This window comes from Aedes aegypti, chromosome 2 (genome assembly GCF_002204515.2).
Source record: "Aedes aegypti strain LVP_AGWG chromosome 2, AaegL5.0 Primary Assembly, whole genome shotgun sequence".
In the NCBI taxonomy this organism is placed as follows: Eukaryota; Metazoa; Arthropoda; class Insecta; order Diptera; family Culicidae; genus Aedes; species Aedes aegypti.
The window spans coordinates 244,525,359-244,548,174 of record NC_035108.1 but is presented as its reverse complement, the minus strand read 5'-3'; the positions used below and the strand labels follow the sequence as shown (position 1 = coordinate 244,548,174).

General features: G+C 40.3%; 1 protein-coding gene across 1 annotated transcript in view; it reads right to left on the bottom strand.

Moving 5' to 3' along the window:
* Window positions 1-1,116: 1,116 nt before the first annotated feature.
* Window positions 1,117-22,816, bottom strand: part of LOC5575443 (discoidin domain-containing receptor 2) — a 918,178-nt gene continuing 896,478 nt past the window's right edge. The window contains 1 exon segment of the mRNA XM_021844675.1: window positions 1,117-3,607. Within this exon segment, the coding sequence (XP_021700367.1) occupies window positions 3,449-3,607 (159 nt within the window). The 3' untranslated portion in view covers window positions 1,117-3,448.

Sequence of the window (22,816 nt, the reverse complement as noted above, 5' to 3'; positions counted from 1 at the left end):
TATGAAGTTTGAGATCTGTAGCAAATTAAGCAAATAAATTGCCATACAAGCTGACCAACTTGCATGTAAGTTGGATGAAGTAGTCTAATTTTGCATTTTCAACAGCCAATATCTCAAAAACTAGACGTGTTACGATATTTTTGAAAACGGCAATGGATTCATCAACCCGTAATTGAGTAAATAGCGATATTTTGGTGGTTGAGATAAAAACGTCTTCTGCAGTGTTATCGACGTCAGAACCTATCGCGGCGCAAACATCGATTCGGATCACTACCTTATGGCGGTTAAAGTGCGCCAAAGACATTCCATTGTGAACAACATTCAGTACCGACGCCCGCCACGGTACAATCTGGACCGACTCAAGCTACCCGAAGTCACAACTGATTTCGCGCAAAGCCTTGAAGCAGCGTTATCGGATAAGGGAGAGCTCACCGAAGCCCCTGGAGTAGTGTCAAAGCAGCCATTAACAACGCAGCGAAAGGTGCCATTGGGTTCGTGGAAGGAAAACGACGGAACGGTTGATTCGACGAGGAGTGTCAGACGGTTTCTCCAGATCGTTTCTGCATTATTCTGCAACAAGGCACCCGTCAAAACGTGGAACGATACAAACAGAAGCGATGACAGCAAACCCATCTATTCCGGAATAAAATGCGCCACCTGGAAGAGTTGGAATGCGAAGAGATGGAGCAACTGTATCGTTCTCAAGAATCGAGAGAGGGTGTAAGAATGCCAGACAGCAATCTTGTAAAACCTTGAATCCGGCCGGCACAATAAGAAGAGGAGTGCAACGAGCTAGGCGGTTTGATCAAGTGGAGCAGGATCTCGGAAGTGTGGGACGATCGAGAAACTGGAGGCTAGCAGCCATGGATCGAGTTTGTTGGCGTAACATTGTGGTGCAAATCATGTCTTGAAGGACGTAGCACTATAAAAAGTAAGTAAGTAATATAACGCTAAGAAGAGCAGAAAGATCAGTATCAGATGAGATGGTAGTCGCTGGCCTTTACTACATAGCTGCATATTTTCACTTTCCTTTTCCTTTCCTTCTTAGCGGAGAAGATAAACTTAAATGGTAATAGAAATTGTCATGACCTTTTACATATATATAATCTTTGAGTAAATACCTAGCTGTTCCTTCTTAAATATTTTTCGAAAAGTAATCGCAAGAAGGGTGACAAATATATCAGCTTCCAGCAGGCAATCTTAACTGCCTTACTGTAAAATCTTAGACAACGCTTAGCAGTGCAACGGGCTTTGTGGCGTGTTTGGACGTAATTCAAGAAATATGAAGAAGAAATGAATGGGAAATAAAATTAAATCACACGAAATCTTGCTCATTCCGATGAGTCGCCAGCATCTTTAGTTTTTATTATTCTTGATAGTGAAGAACGCAAGCTGTAAATGTTCCCGACAATTGACATTGTATTGCTTATATTCAATATATCAGATTGTTATAATTTTCGGATCATTCTTTTGTTCTTCCCTCTGTTTACTGCTGCAGGTGTCGTGTATCGGAATTGAACTCTTGCCACAACGCCACTCAAGGAGATCCGGCCAATTGATGGCTGCGTCACCCCGAGAGCCGTCATTTCAGAGGTAGCACAGTGTTCTAAACTGATTGATTTTTTTTTATGTGGGTCCTGTACGTGTATATGTATGTGATATGTGCGTGAAACCATGGTGTCGTGACTGTTCATCGAAAGAGGTGAGAAAATTATAAAACTGGACGAACCGAACGGATACCAAAATTATGCGATAATTCAAATTAAAATCGCCTTTAATTTATGAATTTAAGCCAAAAGAGGGAGAATTTGATTTTTTTCCTACTTACGAACCATAATCCGAAAAGGGTCGCGATCATGTTAATGATTAAAAATTAATAATCATGAATATTGGATGCATTTTTTTTCGTTTGGTTCTGGGTGCCGGTTGCGGTGATGCGTGTTCTCCCTGGAGGCTACCACGTGGACTCACAATCAAGCCCCTCCTGGATGATTGACGGCAGCGGTTTTCGCGGCACTCTTAAACAACGTTTGACTCCCGTCATCGATATCGAATTTAATATAATACTTTTTTATGCAATTATCGCTATCAGTTTAATGGTTTGAATAATTTATAGCAATCATTCATTAAACAGAAAACATTGTCCTCGTGCAACTTGTTTCTGTGCAACTTGTTTGGCAATAATTGTAAAATACCTATCTTTGAGCGATGTACTGTTGAGGTTTCCGAAAAAAAACACAATTTTGTAGAACAATTCAAACCTCCTGCTGGGATGTAGCAATTCATTGTGTTGTCCTGGTTACATCCCCGTCAAGCCAGCAATTGACAGCTGAACCAATCCGTTGCACTACCACATACACACTCACATTCAACAGTGATCATAAACCTGTTCCATTTTTACGTTGAATAATTAAATGATGCTCACTGGTTGCATGGTTTTTACGTTTGAAATTAATTGATGACTCATAAAATCGGTTGATATTGATCGGTGAGCTGTTTTTTTTTTCTCGTTTTCATTAAGGTGCTTCTTTTGTCTATAAGTCTGCTTTTTAAATCCACTAATTAGTCCGTACATTCTGCAAATTATCATCAATTTTATGCCTATAATTGGATAACAATAACGTTGTTTTCTGTGTTTGCATTCTTAACTATAATTCGATAGAGTCATGTTCCATACATTTTTTTGTTTTACTTAGTCTCGTCATCTTGATTGTTCCGCTTCAAGGAAGAGAGGGGTTGATTAGCACAAATGAGTTCCCGCCTCGTGTCATGAGTTTCAATGAGTGTTTGCGTGCCTCGTCTCCTCTCGTTCGTATTTGTCTTTGCTGCCGTTTCAACAAGTTATTGGATTTGATAAATTCGTTCGATTCTCACTTGCTTTGCGCTCTTTGCTTGTTCACCATCTTATTCCTTTAGATTTTCTTCTTGCTCTTCTGATTCTTAAATGTGATGAAAGTATTCACTATAAAGGTTGGAAAGAAGTGATGAGGCAATGTTAGTTTTACATGCTTTTTTTCTCTCTACATCCTAACACTCAGAACAATGAGTAACTGAAGCTTTCAATTTACAAAATTATTATTGAAATAAAACATGAATTCTACATAGTTCTTGCAAAATCACTCATCATTTAAATAAAACAATCTGGTTTTTATCTTTAACCGAAAAAATGTGGAAAATTTTCAAATTTAAGCAAATTAAAAAATACTACATTCCGAAAACGAGCAAACAATTCGCAGAAATAAACGAAACCGAAGAGCAAATCCACAAAACCGATCCATGATTAGAATGAATCGTGGAGCAAGTGACGATGATGATTATCGTGTCGTGATCAATATATACTCTTTATAGGTATAAGGCTTTGGAAGCACTAGAATTGTGATTGGGGGTGTTGGTGGATTCGTGATGATGATGATGATGAAGTGGGACGAAAGGATGAGCCGGGGGAGGATTAGAAGGTAGAAGCAGTTGGTTTGTACCCGAGATTTTTCCGCTGCAGAAACAGGTGGATCTCGCGGAAGTTGGGCCGGCTGTTTTCGTTGCGCTGCCAGCATTCGCACATCAGGTCGTAGATCTCCCGGGGACATCCGACCGGGATCGGTAGTTGGATCTGGAAGAGAGAAAACAACAAGAGCGGTGAGACGATTTTGTCGAAGATTTTTTTAGAGATTCCTTGGAGTTTTTACGTTAAATTGCTTTAGAGATAACTTCCAAAATCCTTCGAAGTTTTTTGAAATATTCTATAGGAATTTTTCATATAGATATATTCCTATAGATATTATTCCTATTATTCCTATTATAGGAATACTAGGATTAGGAGCTCACGTGGAATTACTCCTATGATTCTTTCATAGACCCAAGTATACGAAACAATTGAATAGTAGTAATTGTTGATGTAGCGAGCCCGATCCTATTATTGGCACTTTTGATTCACAATGGGGTTTCTTGAAATCTCCAGAGCTCATATTTGACCACAATATGCGTCGTACTGAAACGCTCCATACACATAGCTTTCAGACAACTCTGCTGAGAAAAACCCCTCATGCCAAAGTGAATCATGGAAGTGCCCAAGTGGTTCTGCACCCTATATATGCTTTTCAAAGATATGAGAAAAAACTGTATAACAATACTATCAAAATCTTCTTATGAAAGAATTGGCGTAAAATGATCTTGGCAAAAAGTCAGAAGAAGCTTATGCACATACCAACTATCGAAGCTAGATGGAAACCCGCTATTATTGAGTTGCCTCAATAGCGTATCTGCTACACGATCCCCTTTCGGGAGCAGCCGCAAACACTCAATTTACAAATGCATTTGATAAATCCAATTGGGACTCATGAGCCGTTTCTTGCAGATTCAAATATGGCATTCAAAGACACATTATCAATGGAACCCTCAATAGAGCTCAGTGACATTTGAACGCACGAAGACTAGCATACGCTCGTCATTCACAGTTTGTTAATGCTTTCGTCAAAGAAACTTGCAAAAGCTTTCCAAACTTATCAAAATGCATATGGAAATATTACCCAATTTGAAAAAATTACACCCGGATTTTACTCTGTAATGTTGTTGAAACGTTTCATCTAGCGGGTCAAAAAAAGTCACGAATCCACCTTCCCCTTAAGCTTATTAAGCTTCAGTATCGTGCGATACATTCAAATTAAACGTACTACTTTTGACAAGCAGATGTGGAAAGTTAGATCTGGCAGCGATCTTCAATTAGAAACTGATGTTGGTGGCTGCAAATTGCGGAGGACTTCAACTTTCTCATCTGTAGGGCGAATTCTGAGAAAAATACAATTCGGTCACTCCAAACATTTACTTTTGCGAGCTGCTTTTTAAGTTCATCTCCTTGATTCGCTTTATAACCTCTTCCAATGTACGATCATGAGCCTATTCCGTCTCGATGTGGATGAGTATGCTTATCGTATATGTATATATATACAATTAGCCCCTTGATGCCACGGAATAAAGTTTCCATCTCTCGTTGGAACAACTCCGGGTCAGATTTGATCCCAAACATGAGACTATCTGGATGTAATTCAAAGTGGTAGTACGCGGGTTCCAAGTATATTTTCGACATCTTCACGATTTTAGTGATCGTTGCCATCGCGCTATCGATATTTGACATAGGATAATACTCGCGCAAAACCGCTCGATTTGCCGCCCGCACATCCTTGCAGAGACTTATTTTTTCATCGGTCCTTCTGATGGAGACCAATGGAGACACCAAACATAAAGGCCCTTCAGCTCGTTTAATGATCTTCTTTTGGACCAAATCGTTTATCGCGTCCTCCACATCTGCTTCCATGGCCACTGGGAAACTACGCACTGATGCACAACGGAATGAACTTTTTTGTCCACCTGGATTTTCAGCATTGTATTCGGAATCTGTGGGAATTCATCTTCACAGATCATCGATACCTGACTCCTAACGCAAAAGCCTTTTCTTTTGCTCAAGAGATTAACTAGGCCTTCCGGGGCAACAAAAAAAATGTTCATTTTATCTGCACTATGTGTACTGGCTGCTTGGGCACGTCAGGAGTTAATCATCAGTATTAACCTCCTTTTCCCGAGCAGCCTAGATAGCCGCGTAGTGTCGGTAGCGGTTGTTTCAACTGGCTAAGAATTAACACTACGGACTGCCTGTTCCGGTGGTAAAAGTCCACCTCACAGGTGACCCCCTAATTTATGGTGTGATGCGTACCGTGCCTAGGAATGAATGGTTAGGGGGGTCTAAATAAAACCTAACCGCAAACGGAGCCTGTGGGGTACCAGGGCGCCCTCCACAGTATTGAGTCCTTCCTGTGCTACCCGGAGCAATGGTGCAGGTGACCTTGTGTTTCTCCGAGATAATCGGCTGCCCTTCTTCAGTCTCTATCTTGAGGCTTAATAAGGGTGGGATTATGAATATGTTGACATTTAATTTAAATTATCACCTATATGGATTCGCATTATGCGTTTTACACAGTGTATTCTGTGCTCTTTCGCCTTTGGCGACTTTAAATAGATACCGATCTGGTTTTCTCGTTGCTGGTCTTTTTCGTGCTGAGATTGCAAAAAGCTTAATCCTGCCTAGTTTGGGTAGTGGCTACGGTTAGGTTAGCTCAGATCAATCTTCAGCATAAAAGAACAGCAACGATCAATCTTTGCATACCGTGCTGCATCAATACCCGGACGCCTAAGGCGATACGCATATTCAAATGCTTGTATATAAATGGGTAATCGTTATTTTGTTATGTATTACTTTGAGACGATAACTGTTAGGTTAGAACTTGATAATTTTCACAATATATACAATGAATTTAATGAAAATACGGTAAAAATTAAGTTAATTCTGCACCATGGCGTGTCCACAAATCCGGACACATGAATCAAAATCCGGACATCGATGCATCAAATTCCGGACATTCAAATTATCACAGCTGTTTTCACATAAAACTTAAAAAATATTAAACACACTCTCACATCACGATAAACAGAATGATAGAATTCTAAACATAATATTTGTTCTCTGTTGGATGATCCTGAATCATTATAAAACGTTGTTTTTCAGGTCTTAAAAATATACTGTGATGTGTGTATTATTTCTCATAGTATTCACACATAATTTACACTCATTTTCAGTTTATATTGTTCATAATCACAATGATACAACTTTTGAACACTTTTTTAAAGGTTTTCGAACAATTATAATGTAATATTTCTTGTTGAACCTTGAAAAAAATGATGTAAAAGCACTGTGTCTGGATTTAAAACCACACCTATAAGTATCCGGACAGTCCTCTTCTAGCACGAAATTATGTGTATTCTGAGTAAATTCTTCAAAACTATCGAATTTATCAAGATAAAATCACAAACAAATCACTACAGAACATGTATCACTAATGATTAGCACGTAAAAGACGCGTAATTAGTTGTCGAATTGCGATGCCGCATTGAGTAGAATTCTTTCGGTTTTCGTTAATTTTATAAATAAACGCGTCCGAGTGAAATTGACTTTTGTTTTCCTCTTTACCGTTGTTTTACAAGGCTAACTTGATGTCAATTCACGTTACAATGGTCAACAGTAGTTAACATTAATCGTAGGAATAATATTCTTACCTTTTGAAAGGATATTTAACATTCAAATAATTGAATTTCATCAGAGTGTCCGGATATTGGTCCCGTCCGGATTTTGATTCATCACGGTACTCATGCAAAATGGTGCAGCCCAAGTGGCGCTAGTTCAAGAACCCTACTTTCGTAGGGGGAACTTCTATCTAGGTAACCTTGTGGACCCAGTTTTTGCTACTTTTAGCAAGCTTGAAATGGCAAACTCGCGCTCCATGCCCCGCGCATGCGTGCTCGTAAATAAAGCAATCGTTGCTACACTCATTTCTGAGTTGACGACCAGAGATGTATGTGCTGTCACAATTGATGTTTCTGTTGGTGACCTTAACAGGAAATACGTCTATTGTTCGGTATATTTACCACATGATGAACCATCCCCAACGGATGACTTCAAACGAGTTGTCGTACACTGCGTAACAAAAGGCCTTCCGCTGATTGTGGGCAGTGATGCCAATGCTCATCACATCATCTGGGGCAGCTCGGATATCAATTTGAGAGGCTCCAGTCTGATGGAATACTTAAGTAGTACAGACCTTGGATTACTTAACATAGGCAATCGCCCAACCTTCATGGTTTCTAATAGAGAAGAAGTGTTAGACATAACGCTCTGCTCGAATAGAATTAGTCACGAGTTGACGAATTGGCATGTATCAGATGAAGAATCATTATCTGATCATCGCTACATCTTCTTTGAACATTCAAATGTAACTGCGCAGACTTTGCGTTTTAGGAATCCCCGGTCAACAAACTGGGAACTCTACATTGAATTGGTTGCGACCAAATTTCATGGATATTCTCCGTCCATTGAAAATCCAAGTGATCTGGATGATGCCGTTGATACTACAACATCCTACATCATGGAAGCTTTTGAAGAAGCATGTCCTCTGCGGTCTGTAAAGACTACAAGAGGGACCCCATGGTGGAATTCCGATCTGACTAGACTCAGGAAACAATGTAGAAGGAGTTGGAACAGACGCCGTTCAGCTGGATCAGAGTCGTTCAAGTCAGCTCGCAAGGCATACAAGAAGGCTCTTCGTTCTGCTGAACGATCCGGCTGGAAAAACCTTTGTACAAATGTTTCCAGTTTGAGTGAAGTCAGTCGGTTGAACAAAATTCTTGCAAAATCTAAGGATTTCCAAGTGAACGAAATTCGCTTACCTAATGGTGACTTTACTTCTTCCGATGAAGAAGTTTTAGAATGTTTATTCAATACACACTTCCCCGGATGTGTGGACATAGCATCTACGGATGAACCAAATGTCTTTTCATGTAGTTACGAGTCTCTGGCCTCGGCTCGCAGTATCGTAACTACTGAATCGATTCAATGGGCACTTAATAGTTTTGCTCCTTTCAAATCTCCAGGAGCGGATGGGATTTATCCTGTTCTGCTCCAAAAGGGATTTGAGTCTATCGAACATGTTTTGAAAAAGCTACTTGTAAGCAGTTTTGCTACCGGGTACATTCCCAAATCCTGGCGTAATATTACTGTAAAGTTTATCCCAAAAGGAGGACGTGCGTCGTATGAGGAAGCGAAGAGTTTTAGACCAATCAGTCTGACCTCTTTTCTTCTGAAATGTCTGGAACGCATTATCGATCATCACATCCGTGATGTTTATTTGGCAAACATGCCTCTTCATGTGAATCAACATGCTTACCAATCTGGAAAGTCCACTATGACTCTTTTACACAAAGTTGTATACGATATCGAGAAAGCATTCGCTCAGAAGCAATCGTGCTTGGGTGTTTTCTTGGATATTGAGGGTGCCTTTGATAACGTGTCTTTCGATGCCATATTGGAAGCCGCACGAAACCATGGGCTACCTACAATGATTACCAATTGGATTCATCAAATGCTCAAAAACCGACATCTCTTCTCGACATTGCGTCAAGCAGCGATTCGAAAATTGAGTGTTTGCGGATGCCCCCAAGGGGGAGTCTTGTCACCACTTTTGTGGAATCTCGTAGCAGATACGCTATTGAGGCAACTCAATAATTGCGGTTTTCCAACTTATGGATTTGCCGACGACTATCTAGCTCTGATAGTTGGTATGTGCATAAGCACCCTATTCGACCTGATGCAAAGTGCACTTCAGGTAGTCGAGAGTTGGTGTCGCCAATATGGCCTTTCGGTTAACCCGAATAAAACATCTATTGTTCTTTTTACGGAAAGACGAAACCGCGATGGAATTCGACCTTTACGTCTTTTTGGCACTGAGATTAATGTGACTGATCAAGTAAAGTATGTCGGAGTCATTCTAGATTCCAAACTTTTATGGACAGCTCACATTGATTTCAGAGTCAAAAAAGCTTGTATGGCCTTCGGTCAATGCCGGCGAACCTTTGGTAAAACTTGGGGCCTCAAACCCAAATATATCAAATGGATTTACACAACAGTTGTTCGACCAATATTGGCATATGGATGTCTTGTGTGGTGGCAAAAGGGCGAAGTGAGAACAATCCAATCAAAATTGGGCCATCTCCAAAGGATGTGCTTGATGGCGATGTCTGGTGCGTTCTCTACAACTCCCACAGCAGCGCTCGAGGCCCTTTTCGACGTTGCGCCACTACACATATATCTTAAACAAGAAGCACTTTCTTGCTCTTACCGTTTATGGGTACTGGATCTACTGGAGAAAAATCCAGTGAATCGTAGATCTACACACACTTCGTTGTTTCCACTTTTGGTGAATTGGGACAAAATTGTCCTTGCTCCAAGTGATCTCACAATTGCTTGTAACTTTCCTTACAGGACATTTACCACACAATTCCCTTCACGGGAAGAGTGGACGTCTGGCTATTTGGAAAGAAGTATATCAAACAATATAGTATGTTACACTGATGGCTCCCTTCTTGAAGGTAGAGCTGGTGCAGGAGTATATTCTTGTGAGCTAAGGCTGAATCAGTTTTACTCACTTGGTAGAAACTGCACCGTTTTTCAGGCGGAAATATTTGCTCTTATGTGTGGAGTGCAATCAGCACTTCAACAGCGCGTAATGGGTAAAGTCATATACTTCTGTTCAGATAGTCAGGCTGCTATAAAAGCTCTCGCTTCGGCCAACTCAAGGTCGAAGCTTGTTATCGCATGTCGAACTCAAATTGAGGAACTGAATTCAGTCAACTCTGTCAACCTTGTATGGGTACCTGGCCATTCTTCCATCGCTGGAAATGAATTGGCTGATGAGCTAGCTCGCGATGGAGCATCGCATGACTTCATTGGCCCTGAGCCGGCTATTCCAATTTCGAAGTGCTGGGTGAAGCTTCAGATAAACTCTTGGGCGGCAACTCAGTACAAGCAATATTGGAATAGTTTGGAGTCGTGTCGTCAAACAAAATTGTATATTACTGAGCCATCTCCAAAGGTGGCGAAGTATTTAACAAATCTGTCAAAGCAGAATTGCAGTCTCTTGGTCAGAGCGTTGACAGGCCACTGCCGACTCAACTATCACATGGCAAATATTCAGCGTGCTGACTCATTTGTGTGTGATAGTTGTGACTCCGATTATGGAACTTCGTATCACCTGATATGTAACTGTCCAGTTTTTGCGCAAATGCGATTCCAATTACTTGGTAAACACTTATTAAGTGAAACTGAATACAGAAGCCTGAATCTTCAGGACATCCTGTTATTCTTAACCCGCTGTGGTAATGAGCTATAGGCTCTCTTTACGCTCATGCGTTTTGCAGTGCCCTTTTTAGGGCGCTGTTCGAACGCATTGTGGTATGGAGCTACATGCTCTCATTTCGCTTATGCGATCTTCCCTCTTCAAGGGACCCCACTCCTATTTCCTCCCATCTTTCCCTTCCCTTTCCTCTCCCATCGGGTAGATGATGAAATAGGCTCAAATATGGCGATGGCACAAATCTCCCAACTGGTGGGGAACGTGCCTTTGGAGCCGGCCTTCTGATACCTGATACCTGAACTAGGCCTTCCGGGGCAACAAAAAAAATGTTCATTTTATCTGCACTATGTGGGTAAAATGAACAGCGGTTGGTGGTAAAACGAACACCATGCAAAAAACGTGAGCGTAATAAATATTTCTGAAAATTTGCATTGCCCCACCGAAAAAACATCCAATAATGATTGTAACCCATTCAAAAAAAATCTAAATGTATCAGATTTGACATCATATCATAACGATATTCACCTCACTGAAAAACCTCAAGTCTTCCGAGCTTAAAGTTACGTCAGTTCTAATTTTCAAACGTGGTTTTCTAAAATCTTAGTTTTCGTTGATATTTTCGCTTCAATTGACCTACGTATCAACTCGAACACTCGGATTTATGCTCTAAATCGTCCGTGCGTGATAAAAATTCATTGAAATTTGTTCTTTATCGGTAAAAGGCACAGTGTTTAATTTACCACCCCTGTTCATTCTTCCACCACTTCCCCTATCTGCCAAACAAAATTTGTTAACACACTAAACACACATTGAATCTACGCCGAATGGATAATTCTTCTCCACTGGGCTCGGTCCTGAGCCAATCGTTTCCAGTCACCCTGAACGTTAAGTGCCCTTAAGTCCTCTTCAACTGCAAAAAGCCAACGTGTGCGCGGCCTACCACGAAGCCAACGGCCTCGTCCGGGTTCTCTACTGAATATTATTTTTGCTTGTTGTTCTTCCGGCATTCGTACCACGTGACCAGCCCAACGCAGCCTGCCGTGTTTTATGAGCTTGATAATATCCACTTCTTTATATACTTGGTACAACTCATGATTCATGCGACGCCGCCAGATGCCATTTTCTTGTTTACCGCCGAGTATTGTTCGCAGCACTTTACGCTCAAAAACTCCAAACGCTTTCCGGTCGACCTCTTTTAACGTCCAGGATTCATGGCCGTATAGAGCAACCGGAAGGATAAGAGTCTTATATAGCGCGAATTTTGTTTTCGTCTGCAGGCTACGGGACTTAAGCTGGTTACGGAGCCCGTAAAAAGCCCTATTTGCAGCTGCAAGACGCCTTTTCACCTCGCGAGTAACATCATTATCGCAAGTCACTAAAGTACCAAGATACACAAATTCTTCCACTACTTCAAATTTGTCACCACCTCGCACCACTTCACTACCAACGTCACGATTGGAACCACGCTGTCTACCAGCGATCATGTACTTACTTTTGCTGGTGTAGACGGTAAGTCCAATCCTCGCTGTCTCCCTTTGAAAAGGCACGAATGCCTCTTCTACGGCTCGACGATCAATTCCGATTATATCGATATCGTCCGCTAAACCCAGGAGCATATGCGACCGAGTGACGATGGTACCGCTTCTTTGCACGCCCGCTCTCCTTATAGCTCCTTCGAGAGCAATGTTGAACAAAAGATTCGAAAGCGCATCTCTTTGCTTCAATCCATCTAAGGTTACGAAGGAGGTTGAAGTCTCATCCGCAACCCGCACACTTGATTTCGATCCATCCAACGTTGCACGAATCAGTCTGATCAGTTTCGCCGGAAAACCGTGTTCTACCATTATCTGCCATAACTCATTTCTCTTTACTGAATCGTACGCCGCCTTGAAATCAATGAACAGATGATGAGTCTGCAAGTTGTATTCCCGGAACTTATCAAGGATTTGTCGCAAGGTAAACATTTGATCCGTCGTTGATCGGCCCTCACGAAAACCAGCTTGGTATTCGCCGACGAAGGACTCCTCCAGCGGTCTCAATCTGTTGAACAGAACACGCGACAATATTTTATACGCCGAATTGAGGAGCGTTATTCTTCGGTAATTGGCGCACTCCAATCTGTGGCCTTTCTTATACAGAGGTCAGATGAGGCCCTCCAGCCAGCTAGCAGGGAATTCTTCTTCCTCCCATATCCTTAACAGAGTACGGTGCAGTATTTCGTACAGCTGCTCACTACCGTGCTTTAAAAGTTCGGCCGGGAGCTCGTCTTTTTCAGCAGCCTTACAGTTCTTCAATTTCTTAATCGCTCTTCTAACCTCATCTAGCGTCGGGGGTTCCACAGCTTGTCCATCGTTGCTGATGATTAATCTGTTCTCAGACGCGCTCGTGTTCTCTCCATTCAACAATTGCTCGAAGTGTTCTTTCCACCTGGCAGTCACCAAGATTTTGTCTGTCAGCAAGTTACCTTCGCGGTTATTGCACATGACGGGAGACGGCGCAGTTTTTCTCCATACGCCATTGACAGTTTCGTAAAATCTCCGCATATCGTTTTGTTCGATGCTGTTTTGCGCCTCAGTAATGATGTCTTCTGCATACTGCCTTTTCTTTCTGCGGTGAATTCGTTTCTCGGCTGCTCTAGCTTCCTTGTACCGCTCTCTATTCTGCCGGGTACCAGACACTAACATCCGACTTCTGGCAACATTCTTCTCATCTGTCACATTCTGGCACTCCTCATCAAACCAACCGTTTCTGGGTCGTCTCTGAGCAGTACCTATCACCTCTCGCGCTGCTGTGCTCATCGCACCGTGGATAGACTCCCACAGATTGTTGAGGTTTTAGCCTACGTTGTATCCCCTTATCCGCTCATCAAGCTTCCGGCGGTACTCGTCTGCTACATTTTCTGTTGATAAGCGCTGGATATTGGAAAGCAACGGTCCCTGTGTTCTTGTGTTCGCCACGGTAGACAACCGTGCACGAATTTTACTAACAACGAGATAGTGATCAGAGTCGATGTTTGGGCCTCTAAAGGTCCTCACATCGATGACATCCGAGAAATGCCGACCGTCCACCAAAACGTGGTCTATTTGGTTGCAGAGCTCGCCATTTGGGTGCATCCAGGTGTGCTTTCGGATGTCTTTGCGTGCAAAGTAGGTGCTGCTGATCGCCTAGCTACAGCAAAAGTTATTAGCCTTAGGCCGTTGTCATTGGTGGCGGAGTGAAGGCTCTCTGTACCAATTATAGGGCGGAAAGAATCCTCTCTTCCGACCTGAGCATTGGCATCTCCGATAACAACTTTTACGTCATGTTTTGGGCACCCTCCGTAGGTCTTGTCGAGACAATCATAAAATGCATCCTTCGTGTCGTCGGGTTTATCGTTTGTCGGCGCATAGATGTTGATCAGACTGTAGTTGAAGAATTTGCCCCGTATCCTCAATACGCAGATTCGTTCATTAATCGGTTGCCACCGCATTACACGCTTCATCTGCTTCCCGATCACTATGAATCCGACGCCATGCTCTGCCTTATCGCTGCCACTATGGTAGATGTTGTATTTGAAAGCTGTGTTGGCGACACGCTCACTCCAACCTTCTGCAATTCACGAGCCAAAAGGCTCACTCGTCCGGATTCATTTAACGTCCTGACATTTCAGGTACCGAGTTTCCAATCATAGTCCTTATTTCGTTTCCAGGTCGATTGCCGAAAATATCGTTCGTTATTTCTCCTTTCTCCATTTTTCGTGGTAGGTAAGAAATTCGATATGCTACCTTACCAGGGTCGCGATACCTACATCACGATGGTGGGGCTGCCACCTTAGGTGTAGCTGACGTGATACAGCATTTCATACTCAGCCGCTGGATGCCAGAACAGACGCTGTTTGAGCCGCACCTCCTTGGTGGACAGACGCTCGAGACGCACCTCCTCACTCTAGCTGATGTCAGAAGGACAACAGTGCCCAGGCTGCATTACCAGCTAAGTACGCAACCCTTAGCTGGCGGTCTTTGTCATCATTTGACCCGTGGAAGCGTGAGGTACCCGACTAAAAGTACATATCAAAATTATATCAGCATATGTTATTATATTATAAGTTTTTTTCGAACATAGGTTGTTACAAACTTGATGCAGGATGTTGTTAAAATAACTAAAATTATAACAAAAAGTGTATGAATAGTAACATAAACATAACAAAATGTGTTTTAATTCTATCAAAAACATATCAAAGCAAGTTATAATGTTTGATACAATGTATCAAAATTATAATACTGTTCGATATACGATAATATTGTATATTATTGAAATGCATAACAATCTATTTATTTTGTTATAAAGTTGTTAAAAATGAACAAAAAAATATCTTAAATGGAAATAAAACACATTATGTTATATTTCTGTTTCATTATGTTCTATGGATAACGGAGCCTAAAAAAATTATATCATAATATGATATGCATATCATATTCTGATAAAATTTCATTATATTTTTGTTACAAGCCTCTAGTCGGGTAGGGACTTGTGAGGACCAGAGCTATGTTGGACGCTCCTTCCTAGTTGTCGGCACACCGTTTCACAGCCCACACATTGAATACTTCTAACAATAATCATGCACGAAGTGAGCGAAAAAGGAAAAAATCGTCAGCCATAAGGTATCCCACGTAAAAAAGGGAATAAAAGAAAGGGTATGGAAAAGTAAACAGCAGGCTACTGGGTTGAAAAGTGATAAGCAAAAGATCTTTTTCAATCTAGATTTCAGTGAGAACATACGGAAATATTCCAAAATTAAGTTGACCGTTATAAGAAAAAAATATAAGTGCATAGACCGTTCGAATCAGGTATGAGTAGCTTCGATATAAACGGTATCCAGAATACCAAATAGCCATCCTAACGCCCTACCCATAACCCTACTACCAGGATCATTATCGTTTGCCAGAAGAAATCGGCAAAGGCTCCCAAGACCCGTCTAAAACCGTGGTGAAGGTCCAAGGTTCACGCCGAGGCTACCTGAAGCCGACCATTGGAACCTCCGACGCCCTAGGAAGCTGAAACAACGCTTGAAGACCGGTGCGGTGGACAGCACCTGAAAGGCCCGTAGACATCGCGCTCAACATATTACGTGCCGATCACGTGCTCCACTTCCGGCCGGCCGCATCGACATAACTCACACCCACACCACACCCAGTAAGGTGAACAAAAGAGAAAATGAAATTGAGTGCGTTTTACTTCAACCCTTGACGAGCTAACGCCGCTGTTAGGCCCGGCTATCCACATAGCACTTTCTAGCGCAATTTTGAACAACGGACACGAAAGTCATAGTCCACGATTTTACACAGTTTTACGCGTACCATACTATCGTATGACGCCTAGAAATCGATGAAACGGTGTTGGGGCCTGGTATTCATGACATATTGAAGCAAATCCTTCTAGCAAATATTTGGTCTATTGTCGATCGGCCGTCGTCGAAGCCGGCTTGATTATTTTCTACGAACTCGTTTACTATAGGTGACAGACGACGGAATATGATCTGGGATAACTCTTTGTAGGCTGCATTTAGGATCGTCTGCAGTACTGACGAAGTTGTCTCGACCTGCGTTGCTTGCGCTCTCAGAGCTATTCAGGTGTTCGTCAAAGTGCTGCTTCCACTTTTGGATCACCTCACATTCGTCCGTCAATATGCTACCATCCTTATTCCTGCACATCTCGGCTTGTGATATAAAGCCATTGCGGGATGCGTTGAGCTTCTGAGTGCTGCTTTCTTCTCTTCCAGACTCTGCCAACATTCCTTGTTCCGTTGACTCTGTTCCCGTTGCTCTCAGCTGAATCGTTGATGGCTGCTTTCATTGTACTCCAGGAAATAATTGAGGGATTCCACGGAGGCATGCAAGTCGATTCTGATCGACCATTTCAAAAATATCTGAAACTTTGCACAGTTTTTCAGTTCCATCTAAATCGTCATTTTCCGATATCAAATCTTCAAGTTGAGTCACGACTAACTTTTCAAAAGGGTGTATGTGAAAATGGTTCAAGAATATTCAAATAGCTGCACAGCAAAAACGGTTCGTTCGATTGTTAGACAACTAAAGAAACATAGTTAGACAACTAAATAAAGATTCCAAAAAAATACACACAGTAAAAAAAATTTTTTTTTTGCATGAAAAAACATCATTTTTGTCACAAAAACTCAAATATCTCAAAACCCTATCGGAATACCAACGTAATTTTTTGAGGGAAAACGGTCCATTATATTAACTATCTACCATAAAAATTTGGTGATGGTAAGCCAATAAACAAAAAAAATATGACATTTCAAATATTTCACAAATTTGACACTTAGTAAAAAAATTTTTTTTTTCATTGTTAATTTTTTTTAGGACCGCAGTTTGTTGCTGAATTTTTTATTAAGGGTACCACATGAGGTTAACAAGTTGTTTTCATGATATTTTATTTAATTATTCATAACTATTATAGCATCTATTAGAAAGTTAGACGCGATCCAGTGTTGTGATCTAAAGTCTTGATAGTGTCATATTTTTTATTGTACGTAACTGAAGAAAAATTCTCTCAATAGTGTTGAAACCTTTTGATAAGAGAAACCTATAAGAAATCTAATATTGAAGACAAAAGCTACAAAAAAAGTTTTCTATACAGGTATACGACTAGTTTACCTCCAAAAAGTTTACCTCGTAGAGAACAAGGCGGGTCTATACCCAGGTGATCTAGTATACGTAAAGCAGGTCGGTTTTCTCGGCGCTGGTTTTCTCCACAAAGTTAAAATCTGATTGCACCTGGGTATAGACCCGCCTTGGTAGAGAATAGACTTTGTTAATCATATTTGGGAGAAAGCGAGTAACTTCAACAACATCAAAAACATGATAGGTACATACCATGAACATACTCACGAAAAAGCTAAAAATATACTACCACTATGGTTATAAAAGATTTCATTGTAAAATTTTTCTTCAGTCAAGCAAACGACACCAAACTAGTCAGTAAAAACTTAAAAGTGATTTTGTTTATTAAAATCTAACGAGCAACATGAGTAGTCGCTTTCTCAACTGTTGCAGGCCGTTTGCAGAAAAAAAGTGTTCGAAAGAGCTACGAAATCTCACCGAAAGCACCATAGATAAACTGAAAGCGGCTGTTTATGCTCCAATGTCTACATTGAATACAAATTTACGCATTTGTACGTCCTGCCGTTTAAACGTTGACAAACGGGCAATCTGTACATCATCGGTGGATCAGGTTGCAGGAAGTTCGAAAACAACAACAACTGAGGAATTACTAGATGCACCGACAAGGAGTTACCAGAAGTACCAAGTGCAGATAGTCTTGCCACGGTACCATCTGCGACATCTGTTTCAACAAATCAATCACAAGATGAGTGCATCCAGAAGGTCAACATCGAACGCTTCAACGAAGGGATAGCTGGAATAAAAGTGACTCCGATTAAATGGACGAAGATGGGTTACGTCAATTATCCCGAGAAAAAATACCGTGAAATCAACGAAGCTGTACGAAGAAACCTCTTCAAATTAGGACCTGAGGATGTGGAAAATACAGACTACGATGAGGTAATTATGAATATGAAGGAAAGGTTCTCGAATCTAGCCACGACAAGGAAAGAAAAATTATTGATTTTGTCGATGCTGCCAAGCTCGTGGTCTATTCAAGACGCCATTGATGAGTTCAAAACCAATAGAAATACAGCAAAAGAGGCAAAACAATTCAAAAATAACTGTCTTGCAACCAAAAATGCTAGGTCGAGTACTTCATTAACAGATGAGACAAAAGAAAAAATAATTCAATATTTTTGAAGACGATGAAGTAAGTAGAGCTATGCCTGGCCAAAAAGATTATGTATCTGTAAAAAAAGATGGAAAGCGTCAAGCAATCCAAAAACGATTAATGATGACTACTTTGAAAGAAACGTATACACGCTTCAAGGAAATTAACGAAAATATAAAGGTAGGTTTTTCCTCATTTGCAAGCCTTCGTCCAAGGCAATGCAAGCTTCTATCCAATTCAGGAACACATAATGTTTGTGTGTGCACAACACACGAAAATATTAACCTAATCTAACATAGTTTGAAAAGAATCAATTTATCAAAGGATATTAAAATGTTAACTGGTAGTCTTTTGTGTGAAAATACAACATCAAATTGCTATCTACGATCTTGTTCGGATTGTCCAGATTCTTCATCATTGGAAAATAATGTATTCGCTGAGTTTGAAGAAAATTATATGATCAGTTATCATTTGAGCAATGGGTGACCACGGATAGGTGTGACCTAGAAACTATTGTAAAACCTGTAGATGAGTCTGTGTCATTTTTTTGCTTGAAATTAGTAAGTTTAATTCCTCACGACTTTATTAAAACAGAGCAATCCCGCTTTTTAAAAAATACGAAAAATACATTACAAGATGGTGAATTTTTAGTCATTTGTGATTTTTCTGAAAACTATAGCTTTGTATTGCAAGATGAAGTGCAGTCCCATCACTGAAACGTACAACAAGCTACAATTCATCCATTCGTTATTTATTTCAATGGAAGTGCGCAAATTGAACATTTTAGTTTTATTGTAATTTCCGAAGATTTAAGACACGACTCAGTATCTGTAAATTTGTTCATTGCCAAAATGATTAACTTTTTACGCGAACTTTTTACGATAAGGATAAAGAAATCAGAAAGATATATTTCATGTCTGATGGAGCAGCATCGCAGTACAAAAACCGTAAGAATTTTTCGAGCCTATGTCAATTTAAATCAAAGTACGGAATTGATGCAGAATGGCATTTCTTTGCTACGTCACATGGCAAAAGTCCTTGTGATGCTATTGGAGGAACCATAAAGCGTATGGCCACAAGAGCAAGTTTAGCCAAAGAACGTGAGCATCCAATTAAAACTGCAAAAGAACTATTTGATTGGGCGAATCGCAGAAAAGAAGAAGATTTAACAAAATTATCATTTTGTTTTACTACTACTGAAGAGTACGAATTAACGGCATCAGAGCTCAGCGAGCAATATAATAACGCGAAAAACGATCCAAGGAACCCAAAAATTTAACTGTTTCATTCCATTGTCAGAAAATAAAATTAAAGCAAAACTATACTCGAACTGTACTGATAATGATGCAAAAGTGTTCGATATTGTAAAAAATTGAATAACAATAAATAAATAAATAAGTATTAATAAAATGTTTTCATGATCTCATAACGCATACCCAAATCCAAAACTTTTAAAGTTTATACATAACATTTAGAAACTCATCGATCATACTCTAAAAAAAATATCCTGGTAAAAAATATTTATTTTCGTGTAATCTGTTAATTCATTTTAATTTATACATATATACATATACATATAATATTTATACATATACATAATATTTATACATATAATATACATAATACTAATGAATACATGAAAACGACTTGTTTAATTCCCGCAAGGCCCTTAACAATAAAATCAGCAACAAACTGCGGTTCCCGTAATAATTTACACCGAAAAAAATTTTTTTTTCTACTAAATGTGAAAATTGTGACATGTTTGAAATGTCATAACTTGGTTACCATCACCAAATTTTTATGGTAGATAGCTAATATAATGGACCGTTTTCCCTCAAAAAATTACGTTGGTATTCCGATAGGGTTTTGAGATATTTGAGTTTTTGTGTCAAAAATTATGTTTTTTAATGCAAAAAAAAATGTTTTTACTGTGTGTATTTTTTTTTGGAATCTTTATTTAGTTGTCTAACTTTGTTTCTTTAGTTGTCTGTTAATCGAACGAACCGTTTTTGCTGTGCAGCTTTTTGAATATTTTTGAACCATTTTCACATACACCCTTTTGAAAAGTTAGTCGTGACTCAACTTGAAGATTTGATATCGGAAAATGACGATTTAGATGGAACTGGAAAACTGTGCAAAGTTTCAGCTCAATAGAAAAAAATGAATTAAAAAATTTACCAAATTTTGGTGCTGTTGCTTGGAATCACTCAATTCTGATGTTTGATTTATTGAGTAAATGATGGCAGTAAAAAAGTTCTTGCACACGGCATCTAGAATTACTTTCCGTTACGCTATTGTAGTTAGTAGATTGGTATCATATGACATTCAAAGAATGGTTATGTTGTACTAGGATTATTTAGTAGAAGCAATCACTCAACCTATACAATATTTAGCTACAATTCTAGATATAACACTCTGCTGGAACAGAATCAATCATGAGTTTTTTAGTTGGCATGTGCCGGATGAGGAATCCATTTACTGGTGCCCTAGCATCAGAACGTAAACTCTCATATCTCTTCTTCTTCTTTCTGGCGTTACGTCCCTATTGTGACAGAGCCTGCTTCTCAGCTTAGTGTTCTTATGAGCACTTCCACAGTTATTAACTGAGAGCTTACTATGCCAATGGCCATTTTTGCATGTGTATATCGTGTGGCAGGTACGAAGATACTTTATGCCCTGGGAAGTCGAGAAAATTTACAACTCGAAAAGATCCTCGACCGGTGGGATTCGAACCCACGACCCTCAGCTTGGTCTTGCTGAATAGCTGCGCGTTTACCGCTACGGCTATCTGGGCTCATATCTCAGAAAAGTCAAATGGAAGCTGAGTTTTAAGCATTTTCCAATTTGCCCTTCCACTTTTACTTGATAAGATTGCAAATACATCATCGTCACTTTTGCCAAGCATCGTCGATATGCATTTATCTCGCAACTTGCATCGAAAATTTCCAATCTTCCAGCAGCGGACGTGTCACGTTGTAACGAATGAGTTGCATAAGCTTATCGTACTGAGTAATAAATATTAAATTACGTCATGAATAATGTTAATCCCGTTCCGTCTGTATATCTGTTGGGGGGAGGGATCAGAGAGGGAAGACTCTATTCGTGGCTCCACTGTTCCCAAGCGCTCTAGGCGAATGCGTCAGGATTAGCTGATTCCCCGCGGCCACATCAGCATCTCAATTTGTCCGCTCGTGCCGAGGGCGATAATTTCGAGCTGGAAAAGCGTAAATTTGTCCACAGCAAAGGCAGCTCGCAATCTCGCGTGTATTTGCACACCAACATTTGTAACAAGCTAATTAGCGCTCCGTCATCGTAGTTTTATAAGGTAAATTGAAAGTTTAACCTCGAGATTGGTCGACCTGCCGTCATGGGTTCCCAAACTTTGAGAGAGCTCGACAATGTGCATTGTACCTGTGCGTACATAAATTCTTTCTGTTCTCGGAAGTTTTTAAATCTACCTGAAGATAAACAGTACTTTTCAGTGCTACTTTTTCTACCTATTGCTCCTTTTCCGACCTTTGTTTTGATCCTTCGATTAAACTTTGAGAGTCAATGTCTTTTGAAAACAAGTTTAGTGATTTTTTTTTCGATACCAAACATTGGGAAATTCTTAACGAATGGTCGGCTGTGGAAACATTCGTGACCTATAGTTTGGGAAACTATGAACTACGTAAAACCAAAATCTTCACTTAGAGTGGCGCGACGCCTTTCGGAGCTTCGAGTGGAGTGCCATCATGAATAGGAAAGTAGCTTGCTTGCTCTTCGTTAAACTACCAATTATCACCCCGTTCCGGATGCTGTTGGTTGGTTGGCTGGCTGACTGGGCTCAAGGCTAGTCCCGCGTTGGATCAAGGATATTCTAACTTACACGGAAGCCAATGAGCCGAAGGGGGTGGGTCATGAATTATTAATTGGCAATTTACATAAATTAAGCAGAGTTTAATTTGGAAAATAATTGCTTCTCGGAGAAATTTCGCACTATCACCTCTCGTTGAGGAAGGGCCAAAGAAACTAGTTGCTGGGAAAATATGTTAATTCTTCTTACAAAGTGCTAGTTTCTACGAGATGTCAAACCCATTGGGCATAATTGGCGCCTGTCGGCTTGAAGCAGGTTCAAAAATAGCTAAGTACATACATATGCTTTAAGCTTCCTTTAATGATTTTGGATTTCCACAAAACTCCACAAGCAAACATTGAACATCATACAAAAACTGTGGGTACAAATTTTTCACCTATGACAACTGAAAATTTATTCTAGGTCGGCCTGAAAGATATCAACAATTTACCCGGCATAAGTAATCATCACGACA